The following is a 13,178-nucleotide window of genomic DNA, read 5'->3' on the forward strand; positions in this document are numbered from 1 at the left end:
ATATTTTAAATGCTATGCTTTTACCATGTGACAGAAATTTTAAAACACAAATGTTTAAAAAAACGTAAACCATCGACTCTTAGGTTTCTAGAGAATGGAAGAGCAGTACTTTGCAACTCCTAGCCATTAAAAAAGCATCAAATTTTACGCTTGTGATTACTTAAACAAGGATTTGATATTTAGAGCGTGCCCTGTTCCCTGGTAAAAATAACTACAACTCATACCTTCGCCCATTTCTACAATTCTCACATTGACCGCCAAACCAGTTTTTCAATGTAATTTTATTAAGTCAAAGTACTCCAATGTTTTGCAATGGAAATTAACTGTCACTTGCAATGGAAATAAATATACCGCTACCCCAATGTTAAAGCTACTGCCGTATGCAAAGTTGTAGCCCATTTCGAATAAGAACTTGTCAAATCGATTCACGTAACCGTATGAATGAATAAAGTTGAGAAGGTGATACTATAACTATAACTGGCGTCCTATAACCTATAACTGGGAGAGTGCTTGTTATAGATTGCAGTTGTCCTAGGCCAACCTTCGTGTTAAAGTAGGGAGGAGAATTCCTATAATCCCCTGCTGTCATCTACGACCGCGGATGAAATTAATTATTGGGGGGAGGGGGCGCAAAATGTTGTTCCAAATCCCATAACCAAATGTCCACTTAACAGTAAGCATATTTTCAGACATAAATTCCAATTCAAAAGAAATGGTTTTAAGTCAATGTTTTACCCTTGCTAATTATAAAATATCATACAATGTAAGCAGCGTCCGGCTACGCTTTGAAAACATTTTTAAGAAAACAACTACCCAAACTTCTATGGGCATCAGCTAAAATTCGCTGATGCTTATGCTGTTTCGTGCAATTTTACGTTTGTCTGAAATTGGCGATCAGAAAACTCCAATGTTGTTTTCTACACATTTCGTTATTGGGCATTTGCAGTCACTATATCGTGTAGCTTGCTGGCTGGTGATCTGTTTCTGGTTTTCTGCGCATGCCACTCCTGGCCACGTGCATAATGGGAAGCATTTTAGTTCATTGCGGCCGAGGCAGACGCATTCTTCCTCGCAACCAAGATGAAATCTTTCACCTCTGTAATAAACTTTTTGGCCCATTTTGCAGCGAAGATCTGTATAATGAAATTAAAACAACATTTGACGATCTTAGTCGGAAAATTAACGAGCTTTAGCCAGATACCCTACTTCCTCTTAAGAACGCCGCGGCGTTTATGACAAAATCCAACCTTATGGCGCGGCGTTAGAGGGTGGCGTAAAAAAGATAGAAACAGACATTGAGCAATGTTTACTGTTCCCAAAGATCTTGTGAAAAATGTTTCAAAGTTCACTAAAGATGTGTTCACGTTTTAGAAGTGTCAAGGAATGTCACTGTCTCCGTCATAGTTCTTGTTTGTCTGTGACATATAAAATTTCATAGCCTTCAAATAGTAAGCATTTAATTATTCATTATTTCTTGTTTGGACTGTTTTCTAATGAACACCATTTTTCAAGATGCGGCGTTTTAATGAGGGCAGCGTTTATCAGAGGGCGGCGTTTATTGCAAATGGTTGGCTGAAACTACAGCGTTAATTAGTGAGCGGCCTTAATGAGAGGGCGGTGTTTATTAGAAGAAATACGGTGGTGTTTGCTCGGTGGACTCTGGAATCGTTCATGAATTGAAATGGGTTTCAGTGAGATAAATGATAACATGCAAAGTCATTTGAATCTTCTTCAGTTTGCAGCCTATACCAGGCCAATTTATCTCGCTTTGAAGGCTCTCTCTTTCATCAAATGACTGTTATAGTTTCTGGGTTTCTGAACTCATTTGAAACAGGGAGGAATATAAAAGGTCTTCAGAAAGTAGTGCAAAGAATACAAGACAAGGGATCATGGATCCGTTACCCTGTATAGGTGTTGACATTGACGTTCAGTGCAAGAAACGGAAAGGTAGGAAACGTACCGATGTCAAGACAAATTGGTTTCTTGCATGAGCAGTGCTTTGCAAACGTATCAGGCTGTGTAATCCAACGGACAATATTGCCTGGCGGACAAGCGAAGCCATAATGTAACGGACACACTGGAAGACAGACTGCTCTGTTACTCAGCAAAAAGATGCACTTGTATTTGCATGTTGGATCTACATAAATCTCCCCTGTTGTACCGATGTAGTTTCCAGGTGCCAATGCGATCGCTGCAAAATGAAAGGTTGTTAGATAAGGCTACAGAGGTAAGACATGGGGGAAGCCCTACGATAAAAAGGAAAGTTCTTTTGTCCAGAACATAGAAATTAAGTTACATTTTTCTTTCCAAACATAGCAACGATTCAAAAACTTTTATTAAATGTCTGAAACTTGATAAAAAGTGAACTTTTTTTAGTTTTTTTGCTACTGATTGACTTCTTTCGTTATTATTTTATTGGGTTGCCTGCCATTGCATTGAAATAGTTATCAATCCATTTCATCTCATGCTGAACAAAATGTCCCGAAATATTATGATGTCATGTCTTTTCAGGATAAGGTGGATACTTTATCACAAATGTCAGCTCCACATCGAGGTAAAGCCTCGTCTAAAGAATTGTTGGCCGAGAGGAAATAAAAACTTTCTAAAATGAGCTTTATACAGATGTTATGAAAGATATCAGGGTCTGATAAAATACCTTCACATGCATACTCTATATGCAAAGCTTTCTTTTGTCGACAGCCATTGTCACCATCTGGAAGTTGGACACTGCACGAGGCCCGGCCATTGCATGCCAGCGCGACCCTTTCGAGCGTTGTTGATGGCTCCTCTCGGCAGTTAGATTCAATGCTGCCAAGTCCACAGGGACTCAGCCAAATATTGCCGTAGAAGGCGGCTTTGATCTTAATGATGGCTGAACCATTGCAACGTAGCTCTCTTGGATCACCATTGTGACAGACAAATGTGTCAAAGGCTGTAGAAGGCATAAACAAATGAATATGAAACCGTTGCTAGCCCGCTGCAGTTTTTACAGGAATTTCAAACTCCCTGCTAGATTAACCTAGTCCTAGAAATGTAGAATTTTAGCTCTGTGAGAAGAAAGAAGGAGCTCTAGGAAAGAAGCTCTGTGAAAATTTGTTACAAAAAAGTATGCAAAGTGTTGCATCTAGTGAAATTCAGTAAAAACCCGCATGTAAGAACCTAGGGTTTTAAGAACCATTTGGCAGAAATGTGCTTTTTTAATACTTCAAAATATAAGAACCTGCTTAGCCAAACAATTTCCAACAAGTTCTTACATGTGGGGTTTAACCATTTAATCTGTGTACTTTTTTAGCAAAATGTGAATATTGAATTGTTAAAATAAACTCAAAAAGTACAATGTATGTTAAATTTGAACTGTTATCATGAAATAATTATTGCTACTGTTTTATATACAGTATTGTATCATTCATAGATTTTTGGTGGACTTTTGGCAACATTGGTACACTATGAAATATATACAATAAAGAGCAGTCCAGATATGATGCTTATTTCTGATAATCAACAACAATATGTACTCTACAGAACCTAATTAGGTCAATAAGTACCCCATAATTCAAGAACTTGTTCTGCGAAGCTCCGAAAAAGTAGGTTCTTACAAGCGGGTTTTTACTGTAGGTGTGGTTTAATGTATTCTTGTTGACGTCTGTGGTCGTAGCTTAAGAACGAGAGTAGACTTGCAGATATCAAGAAATGGAAAAAGCAGGGTAAGGAAATTGGTAGAATAGATAGAATTGGATGTCTAGGCCTGATTTTACAAGATTGCATCCTCGAAAAATGACAACCTCAAGGTAATTAGGAACAATTATCTAAATATGCAGAGTTTCAGACTCACAAGCTAGCATAAATGATTTAATCTTTGAACCAAAAATTGTCAAAGCTAAGCCAGTTTAATTAATATTATGTTTTGGGTTTGGCGTGACACAGATACGCGAGCCATATGTTCCATTTGTAGTTATACTTATATACGCATTCTCATTTATATTCATTGGTAATTTTGAGTGCTATAATTACTTTCCAGCACGTCAGGACGTATTATACGATAGTAAGGATTTCAGATTTTCAGTCACTTTTAGTAGGCCAGTAATTTCTCAGCGATACACAGATTTCAGTATTTCAGATTTCACGTTCAGTTTCGTTAATACGGAAATAAAAAAGCGGTAAGTGTTTTAAAACTGCTAGAAAAAACTGATTACAATATACATTATCAATAATGTTAAGAGTTATCAATAATGTTAATATCAATAACGTATGCATCAAGTTAAAAATACGCAATCTCCTTACAGGTTTGCGGTTCATAGTAAAGAAGATTACTTTGTCTTTCAATTTTCCAGTTGGGCAGTAATCTTCTGCTGTGTTAAATAGATCCGATAAGTAGGCTGGTGAACATCCCCCAAAGAATTTATGAAAACATTAGCAGATGCACATTGCAAAGAGCTTTCTTTTATTAGAAACTGACTAATTTTTAGAAAATTTTTGGTTCTCAAATGCGTCATGTTCTTTAAGTTCAAAGAAACTCGAACACACTTTTTGTGCTGCTTTAATGTTTTTTGATAGCCTGTTTTTCAAAGCAGAGAACCATGCTGAGCATGCAAAATAAAAATACGACAGGTTGAGGACTACCACAGCAATCTTAGCAATTTTTATGCAAAGAGGTTTTGTTTTCTTTGTATAAGAGCGAGTCAGCCGTTTATTTAGGGCAGTATTTTCAGTGCTTCTGCTTCTTCGGTAGATTTTTTACCATGAATACATCCAAGATTTGTAACTTCAGGGTGCTGAATACTTCAAATGCTATCTTGAATTAACAGTTAGCTTTTACGCGTTGTTATCATTGTTACTTGAAGAAAGAATGCTTTTATTTTATCCTTACAAAAGCTTATTTTTAGCTTAATTTCTAGGAACCTGTCGCAAAAAGAGTCTAGAATTCTATTTGAATAGAACAGTTGCACGATGTCTGCCTAAACTAAGTAGCTAAGAACCGTGCTGTTCGAAACAGCAAGGCATAAAATTCTGTCAAGGTTTTTTTCTTCGATGTATATTTTAATCACTAACAAAAGAAGATTGCAACGAAATAAACTGTTCGTGGAGTGTCGTTCAAATAAAAAGGGACAAAGAGACCAAGTATAGATCCGTGGAGTACTCCACTTAACGGATTTCTTAGATAAGCAACTCAGAAGTGAGAAAAGTTTTGAAAAGAAAGCTGCTTTGCACAAGCTGATGCAGAAAATTGAACTATACGTGTCAAGTGTCAAGTTGCCAAGTAGGAGATCTTTCGATTAAATAAAATGAAGGCAAACTCTTATGTCAAAATTAGAAGGGACCTTCTTCCCCGTGTAAGCTCTGGTCAAACGATCCAACATTTTACCCAACATTTCGCCCAACATCGCAAAACTTTCTTCTTTCAATCATTAAACAGAAAAGGAACAATTATTACTTAGGTTTGTTTCAGATTTTGCTAGCTTGCAGATTATTGCGACACGAGCAATCAACAGGCAAGTGATAGTTACTACCTGGGGCGGCACCATGGTTGCCGCAGAAGGTGAAGAAATTTTTGAAATTTTGATGCTTCCAGTTCGCTAGAAAATGAAACCTTAATACAATCTTACTCCAAAATTGAATATCCACGCTATTGGATAGTTCTAATAGATTTTTTTTGCAATCATTCTTGTCATTCGCGCACCCGACCCTGAAGCAATGTTATGTGGTTCTTACTGGTTTCAGTTTGCCAGTTAACAGCTGTATCAAATCGAAACGAAAATGAAAGCAATCAAATATACCATCGACTGTCATTGATGTTTATTTATGCTGTAACGGTTTGGATTTTATATTTATTCAATTCAGAAATTTTCCCGTTGCGTGTTAAAGTCACATATTCTGTTAAGTCCTGTTGTGTTAGTGAACCTAGGCTGGAATCCGCGAACAGCAATCTCCGAATTGAACGCTGGCGTACTTTGGCTTTAAGGCTGGCGTTTGGCGCACTCTTGTCGCAAAAACTGACGTAATTTGGCGTATATTTAATGGGTTTGCGTACCGGGCCGCGCCTCCCTCTGTGCAGCCCTGTACGGTGGTAGAGCAAGAGTGCATTTTCCAGTGAATTGGAATCACTCATATTCGAAAACTTTATTACCCTTCTGCGGCAACCATGGTACCGCCTCGGGTAGTAGGAATATCGAGACGTTTTTTATGATAAAGGACGCATACTTATTGAGTCCAAGAGGCAAAGCTTATGCTTCGTAAATACCTGGGCCCGAGGCCCTAAAAATGTCAGTGTGGACCTGTTTGCGTAAAGTTAACAATTGGCAGAGTGGATGGAGCGGAGTACCGGCGCTACTTGGCGCATGATGGATTATCTATGGCGTACATACGTGGCGTACCAGGCTCATACTTTCCAGTATGGCCTGAACGCCTTTTTATGGCAATGTGTTTGTTTTTCAACATATAGTGTGACACTCGTATTGTCCTGTTAATTAGCTTCTGTCTATGTTATTAGTATGTGTTGATCACAATATAAGTTAGTCTTTCTGTTGAATCATTAGAGTTAAGATCAAAGAAGGAGTATCTTTTGTGCGTTACTTGTTCGGTGTTTAGGCCCTTTGGCCTAGCCCATATATCCCGAGACTGCCGAGTAAAGAACCGATTCATAACTCTTGGGGCACCCCTACACACACCCATCCCCTGTAGCACCACCTTTGATTCATGTTGCCTAAAAATACCCGATTCATGAAATTCTTAGTGATGCTACTTTCCGGCTGTCATATTTTCATATCACCAAAAATCTTATTTTTATTACACCCAATGCAGCGTATGAAATAAGGATTCTCAACTTACTTGGATTCTCCACGGCTGTATCATGCTTACATTTGCAGAGAAAGCGAACCTTGTAATCGCTGCATCTAATCCCAGGCTCCTGTTCAGAGTTGACGCAACGGCAACCAAAGAAATTGCACTTCAGTTTCTCTTTGACTTGTTTTCCATCAGCCCTTAAATAATCGACTGCTATCGGCTTCAAGCAGAGCCCATGCTGCAATGCGGCAAACCGTGTGAAGATTTCAATGTCCTTGCCCTCGTTTGCAGGGTAAAGATTCACCCAGTCAGTCCAGCAGAATCCATCTAACACTGAAATTTTGAACATGATTTTATAGAATAGGCGTGCGTTTATGATGTAGAACACAAAAACAGGAGTCAAAATTAGGTTGCTTTTATCAAAGACCATTGGTTTTTGCTGCCATACAACATCCGGAACAAAAGCTAAATTTGTTTGAAGGAGGCACAAAAGAATTACCCGACAGATTTTCCATCTTGAAATGATGCAGCGAGCTTGAAAATTGTGCTTTTAGCTGGTTCTTCGATATTTATTTTACGCTTTATCTCGAAAATGTTCATAACATTGAAGCTGCCTCTAAAAAGCTTGTTGACTCATCGTTTGTTACCAGGTGTAGAAACTTTTTAAAGTAAACAACAAAGAGGTATTCTAAAGTATACAATTGGCCTATGTATGGAATTTTTTGTTGCAATATAAGCCTGAAACTTTTTTATCCGAATAAAAGTTACAAGGTTACAAGACGATGCCGCAGAGAGCATGGAAATACATAGCAACCCTGCGATCATAACATTTAATATAACAACTCAACATTAATTTACATATCTAAATATTAAAGATTACATGATACAAATAGCAATTACATAAAGTAGCAAAAAACACATAAAAAAACACAAGTGAGGAGATTTTCAACAACAACTTATCGAAATCGCTCTAAGGCACGAATATACCTCAATCAAAAGACAACTTTTTGTGACCATACAGAACGATTTCGAGTAAATCTTTATTAGAAAGGTTTACCAATCCATAGGGTCGCAATAGCGCATCAACACTATCTGTATCATAAGCATGCCAGAGCAGCAAAAAGTGTTCCGTATCCTCAATACCATTATTTATCGGGCACGAAAGATTTAAAGTGTCTTTGAAGCTATGTTTGAGTTAATGAAAATTCAGTTTGCCTGAAACTTCATAACATAGTTAACTTTAAAAAGGCTGAAAAAGAAGAATTCATTTAACTAAACCTATAGCAGCAAGTTAACTATTAACGAGAATAATGTTTGAATGATTTTTACTCTTTTTTAAATATTCTTCATCAGGGGCAGAACGCATCTAGGTTTTTTTCCTTGATAGTTAGATACGGTAACGGAGCCACATGTTTTTGCTATTATAGTTCCAAGAACTTTAATCTGCTCTATCCCCTTTTCACCAGCCGATTTAGCAGGTTTAATGATTATATTCATCGTTGTATATAAAACACTAAGGAATTAAGACCTTTCGACGTCAGTCCTTTCAAAGCAGATCATCGTCTTACGGTAACGATTGATTGAAGAAGCATTTCAAAGTTAAAAGACTTAGAAACAAACAGCCAAAGTATTTGAATATTGTCTCAAGGATAGTGGGTCAAATACACTTTTTGTCGCGAAAATATTTCAAGCCTATGTGTTTCTTGTGCAAATTTATTTAAGGAAATTATTCGTTGAAATTCCCATTAAAAATAGGAAAAAGATTCTTAGAATGTTAAAGGATACACAGTATCAAGTCTCTTCTTTATTTTCTTTTGATTCTTTATTGGGAAGTTTTGAAATTGGTGTCTTTACCTGGGATTGAGACTCAGTGGCGTCGCTAGCTCGAAAAAACTGGGGTGAACGAGAGCAAATTTTCTTGGCCACGCCCTTTAGACTTTTGGAAAAGCCTTTTTTCATTTGTTTAGAAATCTTTGGGCAAGCAACTTTCTCAAGCAGCTATTTTGTAACGGTGGCTTTTTTGCAAGGGCGAAAATCGAAATCGATCTGAACCTCCCCCAAACCCCCCCCAAATTTTTCAATGGATTTCAAGAGATTATAAAATCAACTTCTGAGGAAACTTGGGTGGACTTTTGTCTATACGATTGTCATAAAACATAATAGAATTTAATTTCGTAGTGGTTTGAACGAAGTTCTGTAACCAAGAACCAAGAACTATTAACTATTTTTTTTGTTCTCATTTTGCAGTTTTGTTCGATCTAGCAGTTTTGGATTCGATCTAATGCAAACGAAAAAGCCGCCATTGTGTAGTCAGAAGGAGTTCGTTTTCTCTCTTAGACTCCAGTGGTAATTTTTCTTAAGGCTCGCGAGAATGATTGGTCAACTATACTGGTCTTGTGCTTGCGTTTTTCTGATTGGCGATCCACAACTGGGTATATATTTTTCATCGTGTTCTTTCGGACCCTTATTGTGACGTTTTATGCCGCGAGGAGTGTCAGACGAAAAAGCTTTTAGTATGTTGTAAAATGTTTGCTTTTTTCAAAGCCACGTTCTCATTTTACTATACTTTTAATTAGCAAAGTTGTTTTCTTTAGAATCCCTTATCTAAAACTCAAAATGACCCTTGGTTAGCTTTGTCCAATTGGCCAAGTTTCCCTTTCTTTTAAACTCCCAATATATTCTTTTCCAAGATACATCGAGCAGTGGCAGAATTGAGGGGGGTAACTAGGGACAGTTGCCCCTCCCTCACCGAGTTGAAATAAGTCTCGCGCCCCTTTTTTGTAAATTATGCGCCCCTTTATAAGACTTATAGGTTAATTTGCTTCAAGGATTACCTCAATGTATACAACAATTACTGTGATAATTTCCTTGCAAAGTGAATAAAGTGCCTTCTGTCAGTCGTTAGGGTCTGAAATTGTTGTATAGAGCGTACGCTTGTCAACATTTTTCAGCGCCCGCACTACCAACTGCCCCTCCTTCAAATTTGCTCTGGATCCGCCCCTGACACCGAAGTCCCAGCATATTCCTCGAGGTGTGCAGCTACGCATTTTAACATTCTAACCCTTGAGAAGACTGTGAAATAGAATGATTCTCAGGTTCGAGACAAAGAAACGCCGCCCTCCAAGTAAATTTATCCAACTTGATCTCTGATTTGTTTACAGTTTCCACCTCATAAAATGCGACTCGTTGTTTTTCTGTGAACGAACCGGTTCCGTTATGCATAAACAGGTTTTTATTGTCAAATCAGCAAGAAAATCCTCAGTATATACGTGTTTATGTATCTAAAATCTCTGTAACATGCAGTGCGTAATTCCCTTTGTTCCTGAGACTTCAAATTGTTATGCTAGGCCTGTTAAATTCCCAACGATTGATTTCAACTGCTTAAAATGCTGACTGTGTCTTAACGTATAAAGAAACAAAGTAGCTCTTACCGGTGCCAACCACAACAGGTGTATATGCAGTAAAGGCTATAAGCCAGAGGGCTGTTTGGCAACAGAATCCTAAACGAAAAGCAGACATCGTTTCAGTCGAACTTCTTCATCCTTAATAACCATAATCTGATTTGAACTGAGCCTCGGTGTCTTAGTATGTTAGGAATCCTGTTACGATACAGTGACCCTTGCTCACCGAGGGTTTTACAAAACCTACACAATTTTAGCTGCTTTTAACGGCAGATTTCATTAAATTTGAATGTATGCAAAGAAATTGGCTAGTTATATGAATGTATAGAAATTACGGGCTCAACCAAAAAAAACCTTTGGACAGGAAAATTTTGGTATAATAATTTCCAGAATCAACAGACCTCGGGGATGTATATCGTCAAAACTGCTGTAGTAGAAAATTTTTTAATTTTTAAAATGCACTTCTTTAATTACTATATTATATCGAGAAGAATACAGCAACAATCGTGTTCTTCTCTGGAAAACTAAACGCTGTCTCTATTAGAACTGAACATAATCTTTGAAATTGAAATGGTAAGTTAAGTTTCTGCATTGACTAAAAACTTTTAGCCTAAAATTCCGAATGAAATACTGTGGATTCCCACCTATTCTCATTTTCCCTTTAATTATTACCTTCGCAGATATACCTTCAGTTACTGGACATCTCGTTTATTGGAGCAACTTGTATATTCCAATTGGAACTTCGAATAAAACGAAAACAAAATAAACATACGCATGAAAACACAATATAATTTTATTTGTATGTTGAGGCGATGCAGAAATGAAGAACATTCGATTATGCAGAGAATGAAGAATGTATGATAATAGATTCAAGATCTGTTCACAGGCTGGACAACGAACGGATTAAATTTTCATTTGCTTCGAAGATATATCGACCAGCCATTTTCTCTACCCTGTTTTAGTTCAAAGCGGTCGGAAATAGTAATTTTGTCTGTCCACACTTCGCAAAAAAGGAAGAAAAATATATTTTTACGTCTGGAGCATTTTTATAAATCCCCGTTTTTTTATTTTGCGCGTTGATGTCCAGATCAATGCTAATGCTTCCACAAACATAGTGTACACCCTTTCTTCTTTATTTAAAGGTATTTTTTATAAGAAAATTCATGCTTAGGATCATCCAATTTTTTAGAATTTGATAAGGATATTGCTCAACCTCAGCTCGCTTTTTTGTCTCATTTTTCAACAGTTGCCTGTTTTGGGATGTTCATAACAGGGAATCGTAGAACTGACAACTGACATATGTTGTTTTTCAAAAAGGGTGGTTTTTCTTCAAGGGCGGGCGATGTTCCCCTAAAACCATAGCAAAACTGTATAAAAGAATACTTTGAAAACTCATTGCTAACAATGGGTCTTTGCGAGCGTGGCGAAGATCCAAACCGTAAACTTCTACAGATTAACTAAAATTGATTTCAGACTGTCTGAAAATGCATTGTGGGATGCTTGCGTAGCGCAATGGCTCATTGTTAGCAATGAGTCATTAAGAATGCATCCAGGCTCAAAACGAAAATTTCCAAATAATGTCAAGGCTAAATTTCCAAATAAAAATTTCATAGTATTGTCATTAAAAAAATTTATTCAATTTTTTCGTTCGTTTTTGTGACCTTTTCAGAGAATACATATGCAACATTGGTTATGTATGATTTATATTATGCGAATGTAGTTTAAATTAATTGGCTTTAATTAGCTTTAGTTGTAGCTCGACATTGTACCAAATTTAAATAAAGAAATCGGTAAGTAGAGAACAAGGACAGGATGCATATAATTAGCAACCACAACAACATTACTGTGCCGAGTCCAACACAGCAGAAAAGATTTCTCACACGAGTTCAAAATGGAGGCAAATGGACCGAGATGTGTTGTCAAGGCTCGGCCATTCAAGAACAAGCGAATCTGTTTTGAGAGAATTGAAAAGTTCATCTCGCCGACTTATTTTAGCGATGTTAATTTCTATTCTCGGTGAGCATTTGGAAAACTTGGTATCGATTTTTAAAAAAATTTCCTTCTGACGTAAACAACGAAACTCTGTAAATAATCCAGATACCCAGATCAGGGACGCCGGAACACGAGAGTATGGGAACGTAGGGGTTGCAAAAGTTTGCAGATTTGATTATTTTGCTATCGTGTAGCCATTTTTCTTTGCACATTTGCCCCCTAGCAGGGGCGTGCCGTTTCTTTGCACGTGCCCCCTGTGCCCCATATCACCCGGTCTGCAGAGTATGGCACTTTTTGACGACATCTCCGGTGTACACGAGCAAAAAGCCTGGTGTGCCGGTGTGCACCATCAAAATGTCTGGTGTGCTGGTGTGCACCCAGTCTGCAGAGTATGGCACTTTTCGACGAGATCTCTGGTGTGCACGAGCAAAAAGCTTGGTGTGACGGTGTGCACCACCAACAATGTCTGGTGTGCTGGTGTGCACCGACTATTTTTCCCTGTTGTGGTTAAAATTTGTGAATTTGCATTTCACCGTAAAAATGCGTGTGAAGTATACTGTTGAAGATAGCGCAAGTTTTTATTTGTATATTTGTCAAGTAAGATTCATGATATCTCAAATTGTTCATACACAACTGTCCTTGTTTTTATCAGATGACATTTTCTATGGGACCACACCAAGCCAAACCCATCTTGGTTGCCACACCCAAAAATACGGGTGTGCAACAGGTTTTGCACAAAAATATCTCCAGTGTGCACATGCCATACCCTGCAGACTGGGTGTGCACCAACTTTTTTCCCCTGTTGTGGTTATTTTGCACTCTTTTCTGGCCACCTTCCTTGAGAATGTTTGTGAAGTATACTGTTGAAGATAGTACAAGTTTTTATTTGTAGATTTGTCAAGTAAGATTCATGATATCTCAACTTGTTCATACACAACTGTGCTTGTTTTTATCAGCTGACCATTTCTATGGGATCACACCAAGCCACACCCAAAAATATCTGGT

At 37.7% G+C, this 13,178-nt stretch overlaps 2 protein-coding genes across 2 annotated transcripts in view; one reads left to right on the forward strand and one right to left on the reverse strand.

Annotated features, from left to right (window-relative positions):
- Window positions 1–702: 702 nt before the first annotated feature.
- On the reverse strand, window positions 703–10,371 carry LOC135686153 (uncharacterized). The gene is made up of 5 exons (XM_065202339.2): window positions 10,212–10,371; window positions 6,826–7,113; window positions 2,657–2,932; window positions 1,961–2,191; window positions 703–1,133 (listed from the first exon to the last, which is right to left on the reverse strand). Exons 1-5 carry the CDS (start codon window positions 10,297–10,299, stop codon window positions 895–897), a joined length of 1,122 nt encoding a protein of 373 aa, XP_065058411.2. The 5' UTR covers window positions 10,300–10,371; the 3' UTR covers window positions 703–894.
- A 1,661-nt stretch (window positions 10,372–12,032) lies between these two features.
- The window catches only part of LOC135686777 (alpha-mannosidase 2C1), a 28,481-nt gene continuing 27,335 nt past the window's right edge, over window positions 12,033–13,178 (forward strand). Inside the window, exon 1 of the mRNA XM_065203107.2 lies at window positions 12,033–12,197. Within this exon, the coding sequence (XP_065059179.2) occupies window positions 12,073–12,197 (125 nt within the window). The 5' untranslated portion in view covers window positions 12,033–12,072. The remainder of the gene's footprint in view (window positions 12,198–13,178) is intronic.

The sequence above is a fragment of the Rhopilema esculentum genome, chromosome 6 (assembly GCF_057945365.1).
Source record: "Rhopilema esculentum isolate cy_ngs chromosome 6, ASM5794536v1, whole genome shotgun sequence".
In the NCBI taxonomy this organism is placed as follows: domain Eukaryota; kingdom Metazoa; phylum Cnidaria; class Scyphozoa; order Rhizostomeae; family Rhizostomatidae; genus Rhopilema; species Rhopilema esculentum.

Coding starts and splice junctions, on each gene's coding strand:
- LOC135686153 (XM_065202339.2), bottom strand. CDS start 10,299: ATGTCTGCTTTTCGTTTAGGATTCTGTTGCCAAACAGCCCTCTGGCTT. Junction 7,114..10,211: donor ACCTGTTGTGGTTGGCACCG/GTAAGAGCTACT, acceptor TCAAAATTTCAG/TGTTAGATGGATTCTGCTGG. Junction 2,933..6,825: donor TACAGCCGTGGAGAATCCAA/GTAAGTTGAGAA, acceptor TGCCTTCTACAG/CCTTTGACACATTTGTCTGT.